Here is a 27,224-nt window from a genome sequence, read left to right as displayed (position 1 = left end):
AGGGTGACCTGGGGAGCGGGGTAACGGATGCCAAGTTGCATGTTCTGCACCTCAAGCAGGCGGCCTATAGGGCCCTCGTCACGGAGGCGGCCAGGGGCCTCAGTAGAGAGCAACAGGGGCGATTGTATGATGTTGGTGATAAGGCTGGTAAATTGATTGCGTGGTTGGACAAGAGGGAGAGAGCGAGTCGTGTGGTTCCTTTGATTGAGGGGATGGATGGTGTGCGCGTCACCGAGCCGGAAGCCATTGTCTCCTGCTTCGCGGATTACTTCCGCGAGGTGTACTCCCCGGTTTCTCCCTGCTCGGAGGAAGATTCCCATGCACTGCTTCGGGACATCGCGCTGCCCTCCCTTACGGTGGAGGACAGGGACTTGCTGGACGCTCCTCCCACCTCGGACGAAATTGCCTTGGCTATTCGCTCGGTCGCATCCGGCAAGGCCATGGGCCCCAATGGTATCCCCATCGAGCTCTACAAGCTGCGACCGGATGTACTGGCGCCCCACCTGCGTGCGATGTTCCTGGCGGCCCACTCGCAGGGTTCCCTCCCGCCGGACCAGCGTTTGGCCACAATCGTGGTGATCCACAAGGAGGGGAGACCCCGTGAGCGGGTTACATCCTATAGGCCTATCTCGCTCTTGAACGCGGAGCCCAAAATCCTCGCCAAGGTGCTGGCCAACCGGCTGGTCGGCGTGGTGGGCGATTTGGTCCATCAGGACCAATCTGGCTTTATACCCCATCGCAACACGGCTCTTAATCTGCGACGCTTGCACGGGGTGCTCGCGCGTGTCCCGTTTGTGCGGGAGCCGGCCATCTTGGCGTCCTTAGACGCCACCATGGCGTTTGATACGCTTGAATGGCCATACATCTGGGCGATGCTGGCGAAATTTGGATTTGGACCGGGATTCATTAGCTGGGTCAAATTGTTGTATTCGGGCCCACTGGCGCAGGTGGTGGTGAATGGGCGGGTCTCGGCCCCATTCGCGCTGGGGCGGGGCACGCGTCAGGGTTGCCCCTTGTCGCCGCTCCTGTTTGCACTGGCCTTGGAGCCCTTGGCGGAGTGGCTGCGGTGGCACCCCTCTATCCGTGGTCTCCGCTGGACCCCCGAGCATGAGGACCGCGTGTCCCTCTACGCCGATGATATCCTATTGTATCTCGCCTCCCCGCGTAACTCGCTGATTGTCCTGGTTGATGTTTTGCGCTCCTTCGGTCGTAACTCAGGCCTTGTCATCAACTGGGCGAAATCCTGCGTATATGTGCTTTCCGGGGAGGCTCCGGCCCTACCACGGGACTGCCCGATCCAGATTGCCTCCCAGGGGTTCCGGTATCTGGGTATATATATTACTCTAGACCCGGAGGCCCGCTACGAGCGGAACTTGCTACCCCCCCTCCAGCGCTTGAAGGAGGACGTTGCGCGTTGGCGGCGTCTTCCGCTTTCGCCGCTTGGCCGAGCGGCCTTGTTTAAGATGATGTCCTTGCCGCGCTTTCTGTACGCGCTCCAGAATACTATGGACTTGGTTCCGGCGCGCTACTTCCGTGAGGTGGAGAGCCTGCAGCGGCGCCTGTTCTGGGACGGGAGGCCGCGTATTGCTCTGGCTAAATTGACGCTTCCGTGGTACGATGGGGGGGTTGCCCTCCCGGACATTAAACGGTATTACTGGGCCTCCCAGCTAGCTGCAATTAATCATGGCCTTTACGGGCCCGCCTTGAACCCGGCATTTGAAATGGACAAGATGCTCCTGCCCGGTGGCGATTACAATCGAGCGCTCTACTCTGGCGCGCCCGACTCCCGTCTGACGGGACCGACGCGTGTCATGGTGCGTGTCTGGCACGCGGCTAATGCAGCTATGGGGTGGAAGGACCGTTTGACCCGGGCGACACCGCTATATGCGTCTGAGAGGTTGGGCTCCCTGTGGACATCGAAGGGCTTCGAGAAGTGGGACACGATCGGAATCAGCACAGTGGGAGATCTCTGGACGAGGGGGGGATTCAAAACTTTTGAGACGCTGCAGACGGAGTTTCAGCTGCAAGGCAGTGAGTACTTTCGGTACTTACAAGTCCGCCACGCGCTGGGCTCCGTCTTCCCGGATGTCGCATCCATTCCGGAGTCTTCCCCCCTGGAGGACAGAGTGCTGGATGGCCATGTCCCAGACAGCACGATCTCCCTTATATATAAAAAACTGATCAACGACAGATCGTGCCTGCTGACTAGTCTCCGCGAGGCCTGGGTTGCCGACGGGCTGGAACTGGACGACGAGGACTGGATTTCCGCGGTGGCCTCTCCGAAGGAGGTGGCCATCCCGGCTCGCCTTCGCTTTGTCCAGCTTAAGATCCTCCACCGGGTTTACGTGACGGGGCCAAGGCTTCTACGTATGGGCTTTGCTGGTGACGGATTGTGTAAGCGTGGCTGTGGTGCCTTGGCAACTTTCATGCATATTCTGTGGGAGTGCCCAAAGGTGGAGCGATTCTGGCGTGGTGTGCATGAGGTCCTGCGTGTGGTGACGCGTGTCGCGCTGCTGCCTGAAGCGAGGAGATGCTTGCTGAATGTGTGGGAACCAAATGACTATTCGGTCCCGCAGACGCGGTGGGTGACTCTGGGATACATGATAGCTAAGCGCGACATTGCTCAATTGTGGGGATCCCAGAGGCCCCCGGCGGTGTTGGCCTGGAAAGAGCATATGGATTGCTGTATGTTTCGTGAAAATGTAGTGTATGTGGCGAGGGGTAAGCCTGGGGCGTGGGTGAAAATCTGGGGCCCCTGGAACGCCTATCGCGGGGGTATTTGTGAGCCGCCACTGCTACCGGCTGCCTCACCAGCTCCGTCCCCCTAGCCGACCCCCTCCCTCAGCCGTGGGCATGTGGTTCCCCAGTCCCTGATCTATTCCCATTCCCCTCTTCAGAGTTTGGCTGCTGGTTGGGATCCCCCACTTAAGAAGCACGTGCTGTCACTTTGGATGGCGGGTTGCCTTGCGGGTGTGGTTTTTTGTGTTGTTCTGTTTTGAAAAAAGGAAACCGTATTGTGGGCTTAGAGTTATGTGGCCTGCGCTATTGATATCTCCTGATTTACCAATCTGCACCGCCAAGAGTCTCTTACTGTAGGTATGTCATATGCTTCTGCCACTCTAGCGGCCGGCCGGATGGTTGTAGGCCCATACTTGTAATTTTTTTAAAAAATGTAATAAACGGTTTCGAAAAAAAAAAAAAAAAAAAAAAAATCCACATTTTGAACAGCATGATGATCAAATACAATTCGATCATCATATCTCACTTTTTTATCACAATATGTGACTGTTCATTATTCACATTAGTAGCACGTTAGCACATACTTATAGTTTTTCTAATTTCTTTTCTACAGAATTTTGAGAATAAGCATTGATATTTACTTGGCATTCCTGCTGTACACCATCCTAGTATTCAAGATTTACCTCATGACTTCCTAAGCGCACACAATCTGCCATGTGCTGCATCCTTTTAGATTTCAGGCCCTCTTCAATAGAACTCCTTGCCATCAGGTATATGAACAAGACCCACCGCAAGAGTTTGAAAAAACATTGAATTGTCCTCTGTTACAGTTACGACTCAGATGATTACAGCTCCACTTCTCACACTTCCATAAATATATGTTCATTGCATATTTACCTGTAGATACACATGCTGTGCCTACTCCTGCCATCCAGTGGTGGGCTCAGATTTGTGCAAGTTGATTTTCTTCAAAGATGTGTTTTCGAGTCACAAGGTATATTGACTCAGCCTATTGCTGGTAGTGCATATGGGCATCGACTCCATTGTTAGATTGTTTTATTCTGCCATCTGGCTCAGATGTGTCCCTTCAAGCTCTGCGTGCTGTTCTCACCAGGTCTACTCGGATCGGTTTTTGGTCAGAAGAAACTACAATTGTGCTTCTTCATCTGTTTTCACCAGTGGCGTACCCCCTTCGACTTGGTTCTACGATTGGACAATTTTCGATGCCCTTTTCAGGTCCTGGCCCCTGTGGGGTCTCCATCACCTCCTTCCTTGATGCATGAGAATGTCCTGTGATGGAAATTATTCCATTTTGGTTTTGCTCGCTCCAAGTGTTACCTGAAATATCTGAGGACTAACGTCCACCAAGACTGTAACCCTAGCTTGTCCACCTCCTCCATTGCCTCATCCACTTACTTCCCCTCCTTCTCTGCCTCCAGTACCACTCCACACTAGGCCCACCTCTCCACTACTGCCTGTGGATAAACAGCCTCTGGAGGATGACTTTCTTATGGAGACCCTCTCCTCCATTCATAGGTTGATGCAGTATCTGCCTGTGCTTAATGGCATAGTTAGGCACGATCATGACATTTTGAAGGAACTAGTAAAGGCACAATTTATCATGCGGAGGGTGGACTAAAATATAAAGTATCTCCCTCTGACCCACCCTACATCAGGGACCAAGTACCACCTGACTCACTGGTTGTACATACAGCACAGAAGCATGCTGATTCCCAGGGCACAAAAGATGGCCCCCTCCCGACTGCGAAAGCTAAAAGATTGATACGGCTGGCAAACGTGTCGCCGCCCATTCTGCCACACATTGGCGGATCACCAGTTCAGTTGGCCTGCTCTCCCTGTTCAACCGATCCCACTGGAATAAGATTGAAAACTAAACCCAGCACCTCCCGGATTGACATTAAAAAAACGGGGTCAGGAGTTGGTGGCAGAAGGAAAATTCATGTCCAACACCAACATCAGATGCGCTTTGGATGCAGGAGACACTGCTGCGCGAAGCGTCAACACCAGTGCCCTCCTTCGCAGGCACGGCAGGCTGCTCTTGTCTGGTTTCAAACTGTAGCTTCAATAACATCTCCCCAACTTACCTTTCGATGGCGAGCACCTCTTTGGAATGCAAGTTGACTAAATATTGGATAAAATTAAGGACACAGAGACAGCCTAAACCATGGGTTTTCTGCAAACACCATCTGCCTGCGGTTCTTTTTGCTGCACACAATATTTTTTTTTTTGGGGGGGGGGGGGGGGGCAAAACCACCACCCCAGAAATATTCACTCCTTCCCCAGACAGCAGCAGCATTGAACTCCCTCTCTCGGTTTATACAGGAAAGGATACAAGGGCAACAACGGCCAGGGCAGGGGAAATGCTGCTGCCCCTAAATTGGCCGCACCAACCAAGCAGTGACTCCCACAACCCCCCACCCCCCTCCCCTCAACTATCTAACACATGTAGGGGGATCATAGTGGGGGGTTCTGCTCCACTGGGCAGAGATCACCTTGGATCAGTAGGTTCTAGATATTATAGCAGAGGGGTACTGCCTAGAACACAAGCAAACACCACCAAACATTCCACCCCCATGACAGAGGTTGTCCCTGGTAGCATCAGCGTCTGCTCCAAGAGGGTATGCGTGCCCTACTAAACCAAGGGGCCTTAGAATCCATATCGCCCCAACACCACGGTAAGGGTGTGTACTCCTTATACTTAATTGTAGGAAACTGGCTTTTTATGCAGTGTACCAAAATTAGGTACACAATGTATAAAGTCCAGACTCCCCCTTTTGGCTTACAGGCCTTAAATTAATAATCTTAAATGCTCTCATTTGTAGTAGTGTGGGCAAGCAGTTTAGGCTTATCAGAGAGCAGTGTTAGGCATTTGCTGTACACACACAGTCAGTAAATGAGACCCGCATTCAAGAAAACACTCAAAACCAATTAAGAAAAACAGTGTATTTTCCTAGAATTTCTTTTTTTTTTTAACAACACTTTTTATTAATCAAGAAGGCAAGGACTGCAGGCCCCTGTAGAACCAGGGGATCTGCCACATCGTAAATAGCAACAGGTCTTGATATTTTTACATAACAAGGAACATTGAAGAGCTATTCATACATCATTTGTCAAGAAAACCCCCCCACCCTTCCCAACACCAAACACCCGCCCCCCCCCGACCACACCACTACCAGAGTCCACCAGCACCATCTCTATACAATAGATACTCAACACCACCCCTGACACTCAAATAGGCCCCAAGTCTCCATCAGGAGGGACCGGGTCAAGGAAAATGCCCCTATAATCAGCCCACCTCTTCCAGATCTTGAAGTGTTTCCGAGGACACCCACGCGCCTTAAAGATCGGCAACTCCAGGCCCATATTGAAATCTAAACCTCGTTTCCAAACATTAAGAGAGGGATCCGCCGGGGCCTTCCATGCCCGGGCGAGATCCAGCTTGGCTGTCGTTAGGCCCAGAAGCAGCAAGTGGCGTTTATAGATATTGCCCCCAATATCGGCCATAATATGGAGCAACACCAATTTGGGGTCGACTGGGAGATCCCAGCCCAACACCTCCGACAGGCACCCTAACACTCCCCTTCCCCCCCCCCCCCCTAAAACCGGCGCACTGCCGGGCAGTGCCAGACCGTGTGCGGGGAGGCTATAAGACCCGCCCGCCACAGCCGCTGCCGTGTGTAATATGTCCTGTGGAGATATCGGAATTGGACGAGGCGCAGTCGGATCGCTATGCTAGCTTCGCGGGGGGAAGCCAGGGCCTCCCTCCAATCCGTCTCATCCAACGGCCCCACATCCATCTCCCACCGCTCACGCAGACCCTGCAGGGACGGAGCACTATGAATCACCATAGATTGATAGATTTTAGAGACTTTCTTTTCTTGGAGATCCCCCATAAACACCTTAGCCTCAAGGGGACTGAATTCAGGGATAGACTGCATACCCTCCAGTCTAGGGGTGAGGGCGTGGCGCAGCTGGAGGTATTTAAAGAACTGCGTCTGTGGCATTTGATACTCCTGCTGTAAGTCCCCAAAGGATTTCATCACACCGCCCTTAACCACCGATCCCAACGTGGAGATACCAATCCTGTCCCAACCCCTAAATCCAGAGAGGGTCGCCAACTGAGGGAGCAACCCGTTCTGCCACAACGGGGTCTCCCGGGTAAGCCTACCCCACCAGCCAATATGACGTAGAGCCCGACGCCGCACCCGGAACACCACCTGAGTGACCGGTGGCAGTGCCTCTCGCAACGCAGTCGCATAGAGTAGGGTATGTACCGTATGGGGGTCCATGAGACGCCTCTCCACCGCATACGCCGGGTCCCCTCTATCACCATACCACCATTCGTTCAGGACCAATAAATGGGAGGCGTAATAATAGGATAAGAGATCAGAGGTAGCCAGTCCCCCGTCATATACCGGCAGAAAGCAAACCCGCAGCGACGCCCTGGCCAGGCCCCCTTCCCACAGAAAGTGACTGAGCACCGCGTTAACCTTCCGAAACCAACTGGGAGGGATCTCATATGGGTGGTTTTGGAGCTGGTAAAGAAGTCGAGGCAGTGCCACCATCTTAAAGATGGCAGAGCGGCCACAGATAGTGAGAGGCATACGCGCCCAGAGCTTAACATCTCGACATACTTTCTCCCACACCGGCACCACGTTGCGCTCCCAGGCGATCGTCTGCACATCGGTCAAAAAGACCCCCAGATATTGCAGCCCACCTGCCGTAAGACGCAATAGCAATGACACCGTCCACTCACCCCATACGTCCCGGCCGCCCAGCACCCAAAGGGTGGATTTCCTCGGGTTCATGTATAATCCCGACGTCTCCCCAAAGACCTGCATCATGCGGAGCAGCCGCGGTCCCGTTTTATCCAGATCCGAAAGGAAGAACAACACGTCGTCGGCATAGAGGGCAATGCGATCCGAGAGGCCATGATCCCACTCAAACCCTGTATATTGCGCGTCCATCCGAACCCAGGCGGCCAGCGGTTCCATGGCCAAGGCAAATAAGTAAGGCGACAAGGGACAGCCCTGGCGCACCGGGAATCGCGCCGAGGCCGCCCCCGCCACCCGAACGAGGCCGTAAGATCCGTATACAGAAGCGTTAAATAGGATAGGAAGCGTGGCCCCAGGTTCAGACGCTGCAGCAAGGCAAAGAGATAGCGCCAACTAAGAGAGTCAAAAGCTCCATCTATGTCGGCCAAAAGGAGAGCTGCCCGAGCCTCTCGCCGCTGGACTGCAGCAATCGCCACATGCGCACGCCTGATATTGTGACGCGTTGCCCTATGCGGCATAAACCCGGCCTGGTCCGGGTGGACCAGGGTATGGATATATGGCAAGAGCCTGTTGGCCAGGGCCTTGGCAAGAATCTTCGCCTCCACATTTAGGAGGGAAATAGCCGATAGGAGGCATGTTGTTCAGGAGGGCGGCCCGACTTATGGAATACGACAATCTCTGCATGCCGCCAGTCGGCCGGCAAAGCCCCCCGCTCACAGGCGTCCACCACCACCGCATGATAATGGGGCCCCAGTTGCAGAAAGTATTTTCTGAAGAACTCACTCGGAAACCCGTTCGGTCCCGGGGCCTTCCCTAGGGACAAGCTCCCCAATGCCGTCCCCAACTCATCCACCGTCAGCGGTCGGTCCAAATCTGCACGCGCCTCATCCGAAAGGGCTCTAGGGGGAAGATCATCGAGGAACCGATCTATAAGACCCCCCGGATAGAGTCTCCCGCGAGCCATACAACTCCGCATAGTATGTCGCAAAGCTTGCCGCCAAGGCGGTAGGGTCTGTCAGCATGCGCCCCTCTCCATCAGTGATCCCCGGGAGGGCCTGAGATTGATGCTGCGCCTGACACAGCCTATAAAGCATGGTCCCTGATTTGTCGCCCCACTGATAAACCCGACTCCTCGTAGCTAACCATGTCTGCCTCGCCTCATCCATCAAAAGCGAGGCGTATGTTTGCTGGGCATATTGCAACTGACGCCGTGCGGCACCACCGGACTTTCCTCGGCTTCGACTCTCAAGGTCCCTAATCTCGCCCTCCGCCCGGACCAACCCCGCATCACGCGCTATAGGAGATGTCAACCCCACGCAGCGTAGGTTTCCAAGCTTCCCATAAGATATCAACCCCCGACACCGAGCCCACATTCCGAGCCCAGTACAGATCCAGAGCCTCCGTCATGCGGGCAGAGTAGTTTTCCTGCTGAAGATGCCAACCCGAAAGGCTCCAGCGAAATTGCTCACTGACCCCCCCCCTAGCTGCAGACGAAGCGAGACCGGGGAATGATCCGATAAACCACGTGGGAGGATATCCGCCTCCACCCCCCGTGCCACCGCAGCCCCCGAGAGGAAAATGTAATCTAGCCGAGAGAACGACCCATGAACGGCAGAGAGGTAGGTATACACCCGTGTATTCCCATGAAGCCGCCGCCACGCATCCACCCAGTGAAGACCGTCTGCCAACGCCTGAAGTTTGGTTGGGCGATCGTCCCCTCGAGCACCACTCCCCGAACAGCGATCCCGTGACACCACCATAACATCATTCCAGTCACCGCCCACTATACCTGCTGCCAACGTCATCTCTGCCCATACAGTCATGATCCTTTCAGCCAGGGTCCATGATAATGGGGGTGGGGCATAGACACTCCCGAGAATCACTACTTCCGCCCCAATCTTTCCTTGAAAAAAGATATACCGCCCTTGCGTATCCGCCCATAAGCGTGTGTGTGTATATCGGACCCACTTGTGAATGACTATGGCCACACCACGGGAACCCCTGGTGAACCCAGAATGAAAGACCTGCAGGTACCCGTATCTCTGAAGACAGGGAGCCTTAAAACCCAGGAGATGCGTTTCTTGCAAGAACAATACATCCGCCGACGCCCGCTTGGCATACTGCAGGACTGCCCCCGTTTAATCTTGTCAAGCAGGCCTCTAACGTTCCAACTCAAGACTCGGAGTACCGCAGGTCTCCCATCGACCCTAGTAGCTGTATCTGCCATAATCAGTCAAGGTAGTCCACTGAGTCCCATCCAGAAGCATCCCAATACCATTCATCTCTGGCAGCTCCAACTGGTGTGTGCGGTCCAACAATCCCCATAACCCCAACAACAACCATTCCAACCCCCCCCAGCCCCCCACCCCATACCTCAAAACCACTGAAGTACCTGTCGCGGTGGGTAGCATCGCCAGACCCCAACCTTGGATCTTCGACCCCCCACCAATGGATCCCCAAACACAACCCCACCAACAAGTCGCAGGTGACTACTCCGCCCGCACGATGCTACAGCGGCACCTGCCCGCTACGTACTCTCCCAACCCAGGACCCCCCCCCCCTCCACACACAGCATCAATTAAAACACAGAGTCTACAAGGCAATAGAGTCCCCTGCCAGTACGGCCACTGCGATCAAGGAGTGGAAGGTGGACGCCCAGCAGCTCCCCCAGCTCCAGGCCGCACTCCACCAGATTTGGAGCGGCGGCGCGACCTGGACCGCCGGACCCGTCTCGTCTTCTGCCGGCAGCCAGTCTTAGACGCCTCATCATGTGAGGAAGTAGAGTCTCTGCCGGGGGGAGTGTGACAACGAAGTTGCATGGTTTCATCCGTCCATTTAAACACCTCCTCGGGCGTGTCAAAGAACAAGGTCCGGGATTTGTATATCACCCGCAACCGAGCCGGGAACAGCAAGGCGTAGGAGAGCTGGAGTTCCCGCAGCCGGGCCTTAGCCGCCAGGAAGGATTGACGCTGCTGTTGGACCAACCTCGTATAGTCCGGGAAGATAAGAATGCGGGAATTTTCAAATTGGAGCGGTTCCTTTGCCCTAGCTTGTCGAAGGATGACGTCTCGTCATGGTAATTAAGGACCCTGGCGATCACCGGTCGCGGTCGGGCACCCACCGGCGGTTTTTGGACCAGCGCTCAATGCGCCCTCTCCACCACGAAGCAGCCGGAAAGAGCGTCTGGGGGGAGCCAGGACACCAGCCACTCCGTCAGAAAGCGCTCCATGTTGGTACCTTCGCATCCTTCCGGAAATCCTACGAAGCGCAGGTTGTTGCGGCGAGCCCTCCCTTCCGCATCTTCGACTCGGCCCACTAAGTTCTTATGGGAAGATTCCAGGGACGCCATCTGTTTTTTGAGCGTCGCCACGTCGTCCTCCACACCCGAAACCCTAGTCTCGGCCTCCGTGATGTGGGCCACGGCGTTCCGCAAGTCCTATCGCAGCAATGTTACGTCGGAGCCCACCGCACCAATCTTCGTATCCAACATGTCCCTGGGACTGGGTAATGGCCGCCAGCAGGGCCGCGTTGTCCGGAGCCGCCGAGGCCGCACCCCCGGCCGGGCCCGGGCCTGTAAACTTGTCGATAGGCCCCTGTTTGGCCGGCGCCCCACCAGCTCTATCCTTGGTCATGCTGCGAGCGGCTCGCACCCCCCGCACCTGGGCACACACCAGGGGGCCTCCGGCCACAGTCCGGACCAAGACCAGGAGTTGACAGCCCCCACTCCAGGCGCACTGAGAGGCGTCAGCCAGGTCCCCAAATCACAGCCGAGAAAGGAGACCCCCGGCGGGGCAAAGGAAGGCCAAAACAGACTGCAGTCCCCGGAGTGCGGCACACCTCCCGCAGCGCACCGCCGGCCCCTCTGCCACCATGCACCACGAGCAAGACCCTCCTCGACCGCCGCGACCCGAAATGGGCGCCGAGCACCCGGACTCACACCAAGCACCTCTAGGAGGGCAGCAAGTGGAAGGAGGTGAAGAAAGTCAGTCCAGTGCCTCCGATGCGGGCCCCGTACCGCTACACCATCCGGGACCCGACACCACCAGCCTCGATGCTCAGCGCCACCACCATGAACCCCCCCCACCACCACCACCACGCGGCCCGAAATGGCTGCCGAGCCCCCGGCCCACCATCCGCTGCAGGCACAAGGAGATAGGTGCGCCTCATTGGGGGGGGCAAAGAAGGGACTGCCCGCCGTCAAAGGCCACTTACCGCCACTCCCGCGGCACTGCTCTCCGCTCCCCCGCTGGGGTATCCGCTGGGCAGCGCCACTACCGCAGTCGTCCGGATACACTTCCAGGGAGCCACGACCTCCGGGCTCCCAGTGCACCTCCACGAGGATCCACTGAAGCCAGTGCTCGCCGCCCCTGTCCGGCGGATGGCTCCCGGCTCTCCGCGTCCGCCGCTCTGTCCGACGGGACGACCTCCTCTGCGGCCCAAATCGAGGCTGCGGCACCCGAGGCGCGGCAGGGCCAGGCCCCGCTCTTCCTCACCGGCGCTGTCCCAAAGACTCCGGGAGACGCCGGGGTGCCACCGGATGCTGCCACCAAAGGCCACACCCCCCCTCCGCTACAGGGGAGAGCCCTGGGTCGGGCAAAAGGATCAACAGCAGGATAATTATCGGCGGGCTGGACGGAGCCGAGCTAAGGCGCGTCCACCATGCTAGCCTGCCAACTTTTCATAGAATTTTTAGCACCAAGAACTTCCTAATTAAGTACTTTTCGAGTTATCAATTTTTACAGTCACACAATTGTTACACAAATGGGCTTTTGCACGGTATGCTTTCCTATGGAGAAAGCTGCATATACTGCATACAGGTATTTCCAATTGTATTTTGGGGGTCCCTTTTAGGATTTAAGCTGCTAAGGGGTCAAGGTCACACGATCTCCCAGCAGTTCGGGTTTACCTGCCCTGGAGGGTACAGGTGCAGAGACAAAGAAGGGAGGCCACCTAGAAACAGGCTACAGAGAGAGACTTGTCCAGTCTGGGAGCTGGGGGTGTGGGGGGGGGGGGCTTAGTTCATGAGGGTATTGGAAACAGGGGGGTGCACTGTTGGTGTTCATGGACCTGACCAGGGGTGCTTGGGTGCAGAGGATTTTGGTCAGCTGTTCTCGTGCTTCAAAGGAGCTCATGGCTCTTGGTCAGAACTGCAGAGGGGGACTAAACGGGACAGCTGATCAAGAGTGCCACGTAGTAGCAATGTCTAGCTCTTGCACAGCCTAGGCTTCACCAGGAATGCAACCAAATCCCATCTCCACTCCCTACAAGTACAGCCCTTGCTCTGACCATGCTAGACTTGAGTAGGGAGAGCATACCCCAGCCCATTAAGGGTACGAGCATTCCAAATGCTGCTGCTTTTTTCAGTCAGATATGCAGGTAAGTCAAAAAGGTCATCCTCCTCCAGTGTATGATGGTCTCTTCCATTGCTATAGTCCCGCATTCCAGGTCACGCATGTGTCCATTGCAGGAGTGAATATCGGCACACTGTTTGAGGGTGGAGGATTTAGTGTTGATTTAGGGCTGCATTCATCGCTCTCTGCAGACGTGGAATGCCAGCAACCTGTTGCTGCGGCAGTCGTTCTTGAACCCAGTTCCGCAGGCAACCATTACCATGGACGCCTTACTTACCAGTTGGGGCTCAAACTTGTAAGAACTAACTGTACAATGTTTTTGGACGCCGACCAATGGGATCTCCATATCAACCATCTGCAGTGGGAAACATAGTTTACAACTCATGCGATACATCGCATGCCAGTACAGTGCAAGTCGTTACAACAATGAGTTGTTACATCGCATGCCATTACAACTCAAGTTGTTACAACGACTTGCTGTTGGGGGCAGAAGGTGTTGGATTTTCAATCTAGCACCTTCCCTACTGTTGCACACACTGGAGTTGGAATAGTGAATTCTACTATTCCAAACGACAGCACCCCCCTACAGCAAGTCGTTGTAACGACTTGCGTTGTAATAGCATGCGATGTAACAACGCGTTGTTGTGACGACTTGCGTTGTAATGGCATGCGTAGAAAATGCATGCGTTGTAACGAGTGCTATTCATCTGGAGTTGTTAGCAATTCAACTAGCTATCAAGGTGCCTTCCTCTCATTCAGCAAATGGTAATTCTAGTCAGGGCAGACAACACAACTGTCATGTTTTACTTACAGAAGCAGGGCGAAACACACTCCCTGCAGTTGTCTGCTCTAGAACAGAGAATTTAGCAGTTGACAATACAACATGGAGTCCGTCTCCTCATACAGTACATACCAGGGGAAGGCAACAACTTTATAAACCTGCTCAGTAGGATGCATCATTAAGTCCGCGGGTGGGAACTCCACCCCCAAGTCCTACCGTACTTCCACCATTGGCAGTTTCCGCACATAGACCCATTCACCACTGTCACATATGCAAAATGCCCAAGCTTTGCCTCTAGAGTCGTACACACACAATCAGTGCACTATGGATGAGCATGTCAGGGATATTTTCAAATGCTTTTCCGCCCCTCCCACATTTTTCAATTATGGTTTGAAAGCTTAGGCAAACATCCCTCACTCTCTTTTTAGTAGCCTCACCCTGGCCAGACAACCCTGGTTCATCACCCTTCCTGACCTTGCTCTAGTGCTTTATGAGAAGCTGCCCAATTGGCCGGATAGTCTGTACCAAAATCAAGCCACTCTGGCATTCCAACCCCAAAAAGCTCAATTTTGCGCTTTTGCTCCTGAAGTCCTGGAATTTGGGTACCTCAACCTGCCAGCAGAATGTATCACCATTCCTAAAGCGGCCTGCAGACCTACAACCAGAACCTGCTTATGCAGCCAAGGGGAAACGGTTTGTACACTGTATTCCTAAGCATGCAGATCCTTTCAAATCAACAGTCCAAGACATTGTTTGCTACCTGCTTCAGTTGCAGGAGTCCGTCCGCGCTTATACTTCTATCAGACTTCACTTGGCTGCTTTCACTGCTTATCTCCAAAACAGAGAACATACTTCTCTTTTCAGGGTGCCTGTTATCAAAGCCTTCATGGAAGGACTCACAATGATATTCCACCACCAGCGCCACCCACTCCTGTTTGGAACCCCAGTATTGTTCTCACTAAACCTATTAGCTCCCCTTTTTGAACCACTTCCCTCTTGTCCCTTACAGTTGTTTTTACTTAAAGGTGGCTTCCCTGGTAGTCATCACTTATCTCAGGCATGTTAGTGTGAGACAAGCTCTTACCCTGGAAGGACTTTTTTTCCAAGTACACCATGATAAGGTAGTCCTCAGGACAACCCCCAAATTCCTACCTTAGGGGGGCCTATAGCTTCCACTTTAATCAAACCATAGTACTCCTACTTCTCTTCCCTCATCTAGAAACAGTAGCAGAGCAAGCCCTTCACACATTAGATGTCAAAAGAGCGCTTTTGTATTACATTTACAGGACAAAGCCCTTATGTAAGACAGAACTTTTTGTCTATTTCTGCATGCCACTCAAAGAGCATGCTCGCTCCAAGGCCGGTATAGAATGGTGTCTGGTCAGGTGCATACAGGCCTGTTATACTAAAGCCAAGATGACCTTTGTTCATCTCTCCAAGACCCACTTTTCAAAAAAAAAATAGGTTAAATTAGTTTCTTGAGTAATATTCCTATATACATCTGTACGACAGCCACATGATCTACTCTGCACACATTATCGAAACATTTCAGTGTGGATGTTTCAGCATGCCAACAAGATAATATTGGTCAGGCTGTCCTTTATACACTCTTCTACAACATCCTCAGGCTAGTCACCACTTCTGGGAGGACTACTTTACAGTCTGTGCAAGGCATATGTATCTACAGCTATACATGCCACAAAAAGGAAAATGTTACTTACCCTGTAAGTATCTATTCACGGCTTGTAGTACTGTAGATTCATAAGTGTCCTCCCTGGACGCCTTTACATGTTCCAGATGTATTTTTTCTTTTATCTTTCATCCTTAATCTTTCCTTCACATGGTCATCTTTCTGTATCTCTTTTAGATCTACTTACTCACCCTTCATGCGGAAAAAACGATCTAACAATGGAGCTGATGCCCATGCACAGTTACCAGCAATAGATGGGGAGTCACAATACCTCGTGACTCAAAGACTTATTTGAAGTAAAACAACTTGCACACGTCTAAGCCTAACACCGAATGGCCGGAGTATGCACAGCATGTGAATCTACACTACTACATGCCACAAACAGATGCTTACAGGGTAAGTAACATTTCGTTTACTCCTACATGTCTGATTAGTTATAGAAATATTATATCTTAGTTTTTGGCGTGTCTTTGCCAGTGGTACACAGAACTGTCACAATGAAAACTCCAATTGTTTCTGTTTGGTTTTGTTTACCACCTTACCCTCTATGTACCATCATTGTTGATTTGTATAACATTTCTGTTTAAAACGTTAATTATGCAAATTAAATAAAGTATTTGTTCTTCACAGGTCTCAACAAAAATAGTATGCCAACAGATTCTAGAAACAAAAGCCCTATTGGAAAATCTAAGAAAAACATCAAATTAATTGAAAAGTCTAGGTATGGTTGCCCTATTTTTTCATTGAAACATTCTACAGAAAACACTAGTTATTCTGACTGAACTATGTCATTAGAGATGCTGATGTTAGGCCCAACACAGCCATAGTACTTTATTCAAAAATACATTTTCAGAAAGGTTAAACATCTGTAAGAAATGATCGCCATGTTATTTTTTTTTTTTAAGGAAGAGCAGCACAGTGTGGCAATTGTATTTTATCAGACACAGTAAAACCATTGACAGATTAACTAATTTCACCAAAAAGGAAGATTATTTTATAAACGTAGTAAAACTTTTTCAGAACTTTCCAGTACACGACCTGGAAACAGCCTTTGCAGACCTCCTGACATGAAGGATGTAGTAAATGTGCTAGCTCAAGATAGAGCTAGTTGGGGCTTCTCCTCACATACAGGGCACTCCTGCAGGATCGGATAAAGCATTTCCTTATAGAGGCGACATACTAATGACAATGTCTAAACTGCAGACTTCTGGTCCGGCTTTAGTGGTCTTGCTGTCCACCTTCTCGAGGCCCTGCCCATACCCCTGACGATGACTGAATCTTGCATCTAGGAGACTAGTTCCAGATGTGTCCCAAAGGGAATGAAGTATCTTGGGCTCTTGCTAAACAGGAGCCTGATACAAATGGCTGAGGACAGCCTAAAGTTGCTGTACATGAGCGCTAAACTTGATTTTGCAAAATGGTCACACCTCCATTTATCAATGTACGGCAGAGTAGAAGTCATAATAATGGTGACTGTGCCACCCTTTATGTGCTAGGAATGCTGCCGATTTTGGTCCCTCGCTTCCTATTGCGTATAAACTCTGAAATCAAGACTTTTTTGTGAGGTACCTGTAAGCCACACATTTTCATGTCGAAGCTTTATGCACATATAGAGGTAGGGGACTCCATTTCCCACACATGGGAACCGATTATCTTGCCACTCATCTGTCTGAACTGACTGGTTGCCCTTAGATAGGGATCCCCTCAGTTTGAGATGGATTGAGCGATCTATACTGCAATGGGACACCAGCCTATGTGCCCTCTATGCCGTGAAGCCAGGCCACCGGTCAGACAGTAACCCAATAGTTTTTACCAGGTTTCGAATATGTAAACAGGCACACACTTTATTGAAGGTGGTCCCAATGGCTTGATTTCTTGGCGACCTTATGGATTAACTCAGGGTTGCAGATATGGGGCCTTCAGTTCGAATTGCCGTAATGTGGACACAGCGTGACATCTGGAAAGTCGATCAGTTGCTCATGGGGAATACTCTCAAGTACTTCTCTGATCTGAGCTCAGAATACGACCTTGTGCAATCCCAACATTGGAAGTATCTTCAGATGTGCCACTGGATTAGATACAAACTAGGGAGGGGTCCATTACTTCCCCCAATCTCGCCACTCTGCGAGTATTTACACCAGTGAGAAACCTCTAGTGGGGGCAATGTCGGGATTCCATGATGTGCTCATAGCTGATGCCTTCTCGCATACTAGACTAACTTCCAATAGGCTCTTCTGGATGGCATCAGTGGGCCATACTTACACTGCCAAGGCCTACTCTACGTTTCTGAAATAAATGACTCATTCTTCCGAGAGACTAGGTTGAAGTTTTCTTAAAATATCTCCTGCACACCTGGTATTGTTCGCCAGTTAACCTCCACAGATCTGTTCTCTTACCACAGACGTGATGCAGGCAGCTGTGATTTGGTGCACGTTTTATGGCACTGCCCAACCTTTTCTAGTTACTGGTCTTAAGTGGGGCAGGTCTTGGGCAAGCCTGGAGATGTCCAGATTGGCCCTTCCATCTGCTTAGCCCTTTTGCATGACTTGTTGGGTAATGCTTCTCCCTCCAAACATAGAAGGCGCTGGGTGGTGACTGCCTTGACGACTGCAAAACTTTATATTCTTCGCCATTGGAGAAAAAAGACGATACCAACAAGCTCAGAATGACTGACGGACATGGTGAGGATAGCGTTCTCTATAACATTGAACGATCAATTTGGGAAGTACTGCAAGGTGTGGGGACTCCTATTGGCCTGTAGGTCTTGCTAACTTGCAGTGATTTAGCTTATAAAAGCTGGGGAATGCACAGAGAGGGAGGGACAGGTGGACAGTAAGAAGACTGGGTGGGAATGGGAGGGAATAACTGGATTGAAGGATGAGCGGGCTGGCCAATGTCCATCTCTCTTGCTGACTGCAGGAGAGACTGAAAGGGTAGGCAAAGTGTTTAGGCTTGCCCTACAATAATGACTTTGCAACAGATAAGTGGATGCTAGAAGAGTGTATATGGACCTTCTCTATCTTTAATTTAATTATTTTTCGGCAGGCAGAGGGAAATGCTTAAAGTATTCTGTATCAGGTGCATTGTAGAGCTTGGGTGCGATATGCTGTATGAATTGAATGAAGAATTATTGCAACAAAAACCCCCAAAAAATCTATTGGATTGCCACCACTCTGCAACCCACTGAGCACTATTTGAGTGAGATTTATTTAGGTAACAATCAATACTATCCAATTTTCAGGGATGATTATTGGATGTAGGGTAAAATGGATTGTTATGCGATGTGGTTGTGAGACCTCACCAGGTAATGTAACAATCTTTGTCCGGTCCAGTTAGGTTTCTTTAACAAATACTTTTGCTGTGGGTCAGAGCAGTCCAGTTTAGTCAAAGGAGCAAACATTTAGAAGTACCAAAACAATAGGGACACAATACAATAAAAATCCAACACCAACTTATAAAAGTTAATTTTTTCTTAGATTAGGTACTCTCACACCAGAAATCTATCAAGAGGAATGTGAGACATGATTTTAAAAAGGTAAGTAAATTCTTTTTAAATTGAACAAATCTTTGTAATCTGCGTCTTAGTTTCTGAGCCATCGGGCTAGTAGGACTACCAATCCTCTCTAGGACTGGCCGCAAGGGGTTGAGAGCCAGTCACAGGAACCAGGTAGGCAGTTATCTGTCAGGTTCAGCAGTCCCAGAGTCTTCACAGAAGATTTTACCGGGATTGCGGTTCCAATCTGATAGAGACATCTAGCTGCAGACCACTTACTTTAGAATTATCCCCAGGCATCGGACTGGATCTATAAATCTTTCTCCAGTAGTACCTCTGTGCATTGGTAGAGGGCACAAGCGACTCCGTAACAACATTGTCCAATGAATGTGATGTTGTTAGAGTCCATATAAGCCCTCCCCTGACGCGTTGATGTCAGTTTCTTTCTTTGCAAACTTCCACGCGGATCCAGAGTGTGGTACCTCTGACCATTTGTGTCCTCTCTCGGAGTTGTCAATGACCCAGTGTGATTTTTTTCTGGATAACTTCAAAATCCTGGGATCTACAATGTGGAGCCCTCATCCTATTAGCACGTGGTGTCTTGGTGCCCACCCTGACTCCGAACGGTCCGGCTCTTGTCTTCAGCTTCGGTCATCGGCTCTACAAGAGCACCGTATGATGCTGGTGGCGAATGGTGGTTGACAGCCAGCTCCTCAAGTCCTTCATCCCGGCTGTCGCCTGGTAAGTCACACCATAGGCTGTCGGTACCGAAGCCTTCCCCCACCTTACCGCGTACAAATGGTGTCCCTGACTCGCCTCCTAGTCCTCTGCTATTTAAGTAGGAGCATCTTGTGCCACGCCTTCTGTATTTTCCCACTGTCCAGGCGATTGTGGCTCAGATGAGGGACTAATATCGCTCCCTTCGTGCCATCTTTTGCTCTCAACCTCCTTCTGGCGTGCTTCTCGGCACCGAGGAGGGACCTCCCTTTGCGTCAGCGGGGCCCACCGAATACGTGCTTGACTTCCTTTTGGCTCCGGTGCACAGCCCATAGGGGTTTCCACCTGTGACGCCTATATTAAATCCGCCGGCATTGATGAAACCCATCGCCTCTACTTTGTCTCATCTCCCGACGCCGATGTGTTGTCTTTTCGACGTCGGTAATTGCACAGGTGGATCAGTTCCCTTCTGGCTACCTTCCTCTGCTTTTGGGGCAGCCCACTGCTTTTTTTTCCATGGCACAAGGGTATTTTGGTGATGTGCGTGCTCACATAGATGAGCCCCCTCCGGAGTTTCATTGGGTCAGAGGGCCTTGGTGATGCTAAACGCCTTGACTCTTCCCCATTCTCTGGCCTGTTCCTCTCCTCCTCGCCACACTTCGGAGGCTAACTCTGCTTTTACTCAGCATTTGTGGTTAGTTGATGTGGTGGTGGGGTTGCACCTGGGGAGCACACAAAACCACAGGGTTCAACATGTCCAACCTACTACCAGCTTGACCTGCATAAACAAGAAATCCAGCGACTACCTATGCTCACCCTCCCTGAAACTGGTCTTTAAGGTGGAGGTACAGTGGTGCATGCTAGGAGATGAAGCCCTCGGATTCTGCCATAAACAGAGGCGAAGGACTAAAACAGGACGTCTTCTTGGGGCTGCCATCTTGGACAATAGAGGGTCCTAAAGAGAACGCATGTGTATATCTACACCTACGCTTAAATTAAATATGTATATAAAATACATTTACCAATGAGTAGGCATTAGATCTTTGGCTATAATGTTGCGCAGGAAAGGATACTTTTAAAGCCTGCATTGGATAAGAGCAGTGTATGCTGAAAGATGAGCGACTCGGATTGTGCCATAGACAGAGGTGATGTTGTAAAACAGGACGTCTTGTGGGGCTGCCAACTTGGACAATAGAGCGCCCTGAAGAGAACGTATGTTTATATGCAAATCAGAAAGAAATCAAAAGGCGAAAGGTGCTATTTCTTTAAAAAGAACCTACGCTTAAATTAAATGTTTATAAAAGACATGTACCATTGAGTAGGCATTAGATCTTTGGCTATAATGTTCTGCAGGAAAGGATACTTTTAAAGCCTCCATTGGATATTGCAGCAGCTTTCTTCGGTGGCTGCTCTGACACACAACGACCCGGTTGAGTCACGTCAAGAGGCTTAGCAACAAAGCCTTCATTTTATAGTGAATGAGTGCTCAGGAGTCACTACAAAATGGCAAGAAAATACCAATTGTAATTACCTGCAAGCAAGAACGGCGTGAAGGAACAAGGGGTGAATTACTACTCCTGTTGTGTGCGATGGAGCAACATGGGAGGAGGAGCCATAGTGCGCTGTGCTGTGTCAGGAGCGTTAATGCCTTTCGATGGACAACACAAATGAGGAGACGGAGAGGGCGGAGCGAGTGAGTGGCCAGGACGTGCAAGTGGTGCACGCGCGCAAGCTTGGGAGAGCAGTCCGCTCTTTTTCGAAGCACACACTTGTGCTTGTGGCGCGCCCCTGCGCGCTCCCGCAAGGCGTATGCCGCCACAAGCGCGAGTATGTGCTTGGACAAAGAGCTTCATGACAGCTAAAGGTCTCCTATGCAGTGCATGCGCACTGCGTAGGCGAGACCTAAAAAGGAAAGGCTGAGCATGGCAAGGTTTTATTTTTTTGCCATATTGAGTTTGGCAGTTTAAAAGGTGCCCGACTAGGCAGCAGTGACAGACCTAGAGTAATGTTTTCACCTTGTCACTGTAGTGGTGGCACAATTAAGTTCTATAGTCCATTAGTGACACTTTTCCGTACTAGCCCTGTGTACCATATACTTGGAACGTATAGATAAGTTAAATATGCCAATCTGGGATTAGCCAGTCGTACATACACTTTGAGTGGTAAGAGATCATGCACTGGGGCTTGGACATCAGGACCACATGCACAATAGAGGCAAAAAAACACAGCAACATCTAGCAAAAAGTGGAGTGTGATCCTGCAAAAAGGGCAGTTTCCTTATAGTAAAACTCATACCCTCCATCATGGAAAGGCACATACAAGAACACTAGGGATATATTTTAAAACATTACTTAAAACAAAATCCTGTACTAGTGCTGCAATATGAATAGTAACTATTCTAAAAATCAGCAAAATGGTGGTAATGATATTTACCGAAAGAGTGAACAACAGAAAATATTGTAACATATTGATGATATTGTAAGGCTTTCTATATATTAATATCTCCATCCATCCCCTCATCTCTCTGGGTAACTAAATTAGCATTAGTAACAGAGAAGGGGCATATTTTGATTCGTTAAATGGTTCATACCTCTTCTGACCAATAGAACAAATGTTCAGTAAAATATGAGAATTAAACAATAGGCCAGCACACCGTCCCTCCTGATGGCTGCATAGGCACACTAGCATGGAAACCAATGAAGACAAAATTAACCACATAACATCATTTACATACAAAGCTCAATTTTCAAAGACAGTTATCATTGTTTTTTTTGGTTTCAATGTCTTCTTCCCTCAGACCCACCTCCTAAGATGGGTACTGCCAGGGGATTCATTTAAGGTTGATGCTATGCAGGAAGAACCACATGTTATAAGACTAAGTTATTAACGTTTGATAAAACTTTTTCTGGTGGATCCTATTTACCTCGAGATTCCTCATCAACCACCACCTCCCTGTCTGGTGATACTACTTTTATATTTGGCGAGGGCCCTCTTTTCTGATAATTAAGTTGTCTACTTTTTTAGCTCTGTCATTTTTCATTCACGATACCCAAGGATAGAATCTGCTGCAACACATTCAGTAACAGAGGCAGAGCTGAAATCATGCACAGTATAAAAAACAACATACCCTTTATTTCATTGCAACTAGGAAGTTCACAAGGTAGCAAATGGCAAACAAGAAAAAGAGAACGAAAATCATCCCTGTTTGATGCGACCTGGTCAATTGCAGTACCCATATAGAGGTATTCTTCAGGGTTTTGTATAATCAGGTATTGTCTGAGTTGAGACCAAATATCTGAAAGTGCGTGAAAGGAGAGTGGCATAAGTGTCCAAAGCATTGTTACAGTATATCAAATCATTGGCACACTCCTCTACCTTCAGGAATTGGCCCTTACCCATTGCATTTAAACACACCCTTGGTCACTAGGAGATCCAGAGGAGGTAACCATTTCACATGTGTCATGATCTCTTTCACACCCCAAGATAATGCCAGGTAAAGGGGAGAGAGCGATGGTGCATTTTGTCATTTTCACAAAGGAAATAGATTCTACCCCAGAAAGCATGCATCTATGGCCACCATCAAGTCAGATCAATAAAATCAACTAGATCCAGAAAATGAAAAAGATCCAGAAGGTCTACCACCAGAATTTATGGCACTCCCACAGACCTGGAAAATGGAGACATTGAAGAAAATGTTGAGGGTTTTCTGACAGATTTTCCTTGTCCAAAAGAGAAACAACTTGACAGAACAAATCATGTCGGAAAGTAGGATACAAATCGGAAGCACCACCTGACATACTAACCTGCGTATATTATTGTTACATATGGAAAACAACATGGCCACAGCGAGCATAGCAGGCATGATCAACTTTGAAGGCACCAAACTTTGGTTTTTCCAGGTCTTGTCAACAATTACACTGAAAAAACACGGTCACTTTGGCCCTGTAGCAAACTTCCTTAGAGAGAAAGCAGTTAAATACAGGCGGGGCAATCCATTCCAACGCATCTTCCCATGCAAAGCCAAATTCTGCCCACTGTGTTTGCCTTCTGAGGAACAAAACATTCTTGGCCTAGCAGAAACATAGGACGAGGAAGAGAGACTGGTTAAATTACTTCGGCGAGCAACTTCCAAAGTGCACAGACAAGAAAGAGGGACTAAAATACCTACCAAGAAGAAAAGCCTGAAGCCCACAATGGAAAAAACTGCATGAGAAAGTAGAGCAATTATCACTAAGAATTGGTGATAGGTTTGTAGTGAGGGGGAGACAGGGAGGTGCTATTAGGGAGGGATGTTTTTACCACACCAGGGACTACTCACTGGAGGTTTTGTACTGCGATAGGGCAACCAGACAACAGATCAAATATAGGCAGTTAAAAGTCCAAGTAAATGGAAAGAGCAGAATTTAAAATACTTATTTTTCCCAAAGGTTGATGGTGGTCATTAAAGGGAGTTATCTGTTCATTGTACTTAAAGGAAGGGATTCTTCGGAGATGAGCAGTTTTAACAATGAGGAAGAAATACCGCAAGCTGCACAAACTGTTACGTAATTCCACACAATAGGCAATGAAAAGGCCTCCCATCTACTTCGCTTTCCAATAAAATGTCTTAGAGATTAATAACTCAGCCAAGAGAATTACAGTATTGAAAAGGCTGACGGATACAGGCATAGATATCTGCCTATACTCCAAGAAACAGACCTTCATATGAAAGACTGGCACCAGTTTAAATCTAAATGTTTTCACAGCAATATCTGCCCTCTGGTCCCACCAAAAAAGTGTTAGTAGCAGTCATCACAGCTAACTCAATTAAAGGAGAAGTGCTAGGGACAGTAATGTGTGAGCAAGGAAGGTCACTTGCAATATGAAGAGCACTAGGAGGGTACGCTTTTAGTTTATCTTTGGTTAATGCCTCAAATGAAGGACAGGTAAGCTTCTTGAAAGAGACCATCTCTGGTATTATGCTAGCACCGCATAGAGACACATTTCTGGAGATGACGTAAATATTGTTATAGACTCTATAAAGGACAGATCAGCACAAAGAAGTGGTCAAATTGGTTCTATGTCAGTATGCCATATCTCTTTTAACATAGTTAAAAGAGATATGGCATTCTGTTATATGGCATCCTCAAAATTTGGGATCAAAAGATTACACGTTCTTCTCCACCTCACAAGAAATATATGCCAGACCGCCACTGTTTCCTAGGAACCCAAAGATAGTTACCAAAATATCTAATGCAGAGATTGGTACCACTGAAATAACCAATCACACACCCATCTATATAATGCTACATACTCCCTAAACACCCAGCAAAAAGAGACTTAGCAACGGCCTACTTAAGAACAAGCAAAACAGTACACAAATACAAGAAGTGATCCTACATTTTATCCAAGAAAACAACTTAGAAAGAGCTAGCATTTGCTACACTGCGGGACATGCTTAAAGCACTGGTTTGTGAAACCATCATAACAATAAAAGCAAAAACCACTGAAAACAGGAGGAAGATGCAAACTAAGTTGGAAGGACAAGTGAAAAAGCTAGAAACTACCATAAACCAATAGGAACCTACTGAGCAAGGCGCAAATTAACAGCGGCTAGAGTTTTTCCTAATTTAGTTGACCTAGAGCTGAATACACTCTACTTCTCATGCAACAAAATACTTCAAAGGGGGAAACAAGGTGGACAAGGATCTGGCCTGTAAATGTAGAGTGAAAATAGAAATAGGGTTCTAACACTCAATAACCAAAATGGTGCAATAGTAAGGAAAGCTAGAGAAACAGCACAGATATTCAGGGAACACTATAGTAAACTTTATGCAGCATAGAACACACCCAGAGAGGAAATTTAAGCAAGCCTGCCTTAAGTACTCCAAGACACCAAAGCTCTTACAACGAACCAAGTAGACAAGCTAGATGAGTCTATAGCTATAGAGCAAATTAGTTTGGCTACCGCCAGATTCCATATTAACTAGCCCGTGGGCCAGATGAATTCACACCACTGTTTTATGACTTTCTTGGTCAGAGATGCAGCTATACCTTTAATTATTAAACCAGGGAAGGATTGTATGATGTGTGCCTCCAACAAACCTATTTCCTTAATAAATGTTGATGATAAACTCTTTGCAAGAATTTCATGAAGACAAAGCCCAGATATACCTGGATTAATGGGCCCATGACAAACTGAATTCATAAATGAGAGAGGATGTGGAGACAACACAAATACTGCATGTAATGGATAATATCAAGAGAACAAAGAAAACAGCCAAACTGCTTTCTGTTGATGCAGAAGAGAGTACGTTAGAGTGCACTGGCTTATTAAGGGATCATAGAACGAATGGAAATAGGCCCCAAATTTAGAGCATGGATGCTCATTGGATACAGTAAACTGATCATCAGTGTTAGGGTAAATGTAGTGGCATCAGATACTTTTGACATACGAAGGAGCACAAGACAAGACTGCCGCCTGTTTGACACCTTTTTGCCCTTTACATGAAGCCTATGGCTGACAGAGTACAACACAACCCAGACATACAGCATGTGAATATTGGGAAAGACAACCATAAGATATCCGTATATGCAGACAACAACTTGGTAATGCTTACAGACCCATTATGATCAGCCTTTGCATTGACCGATAAAGCTTCAGGCCTCAAAATAAATGTGGAGGGATCCCAAACACTACCCTTCTCCACACCCAATGACAATTAGGAAGTACTGTGAGGTAAATTTCCACTGCAGAGGGCTGGAAATAAAATCCAGTTCACTAGCATCAAAATACTGGCATCAGTAGATAAGACAGCTACCGAAGACTACAAAAATACCCTGAGATCAGTACAGAGCAATATACGTTCCTGGCACCTGGGAAGTCCTCTATTGGTTAGTAAGGCTTGCAGCAATTAAGATGACTATCGTCCCAAAAGAACTGTTTATGATGCACACCCATCCATTACAATCCCTGTAACAAATACCTAATAAGCACCAAAAACCAATAGAAAGCTTTATAAAAGCTGGAAGGAACCCAAGAATTGGGAGAAAGCCCGCCTACCGCTTGTCTGAAGAGTAAGAACTAGGCATACCTAATCTGACCAATTACTATCTAGCGCACCAGATACGGTATGTCACAGAATGAGCAAGGCAGAATAAGAAAACAGCTTGTGCTATACTGATATGGCTTGTTTGGAAATATAGGTTATGGTGTCCCCAGTCACAAGGGCCACATTGCATGGAGTAAAGTGGCCAGAGCTAGAGGACTTTCTACCATCCCCTCAGCATTAATGCCAAGTGAGAATTTTGGGGCATGGTGAAGACTTCAATGACGTTAGGCTCAAGGAGTGACCACTTTAAAGGATTATGATTCCACCCATTTCCTTCCTAGTGCTGGTCTTTTGAGAGTTAACATTCCCTAAATTTCTTAGCGCAACATATATAGCCAACCAGCGAGGGACAAAGAAATATAGCCAGCTCGACAGCACTCAAACTTCGTGATGAAGCACTAACCCCATATTAAAGTAGAGGTGAGGAGGCCATTAATGCACTAATCGGAGGTCCACTAATACAGGAGGGCAGAATTTGACTGCACAAGCAAAGGGCGAAGAGAACGTGGTTTAATCTGTTTAAAATGTTGGCTTGCTTGTGGATGCTGGCGAATGTATGTGCTATG

The 27,224-nt window shown here is 49.1% G+C and overlaps 1 protein-coding gene across 3 annotated transcripts in view; it reads left to right on the top strand.

The window, feature by feature from the left end:
- The window catches only part of LOC146801783 (E3 ubiquitin-protein ligase TTC3-like), a 1,211,260-nt gene that overhangs the window by 285,302 nt on the left and 898,734 nt on the right, over positions 1–27,224 (top strand). For all 3 annotated transcript variants that reach the window (XM_085621275.1, XM_085621274.1, XM_085621273.1), the window contains exon 16: positions 15,988–16,078. In XM_085621275.1, coding sequence (XP_085477401.1) covers positions 15,988–16,078 — 91 coding nt within the window. The remainder of the gene's footprint in view (positions 1–15,987; positions 16,079–27,224) is intronic.

Source organism: Triturus cristatus, chromosome 8, assembly GCF_964204655.1.
Source record: "Triturus cristatus chromosome 8, aTriCri1.1, whole genome shotgun sequence".
Classification (NCBI taxonomy): domain Eukaryota; kingdom Metazoa; phylum Chordata; class Amphibia; order Caudata; family Salamandridae; genus Triturus; species Triturus cristatus.
The sequence above is the reverse complement of the archived record's forward strand: the minus strand, read 5'-3'. Positions and strand labels throughout refer to the sequence as shown.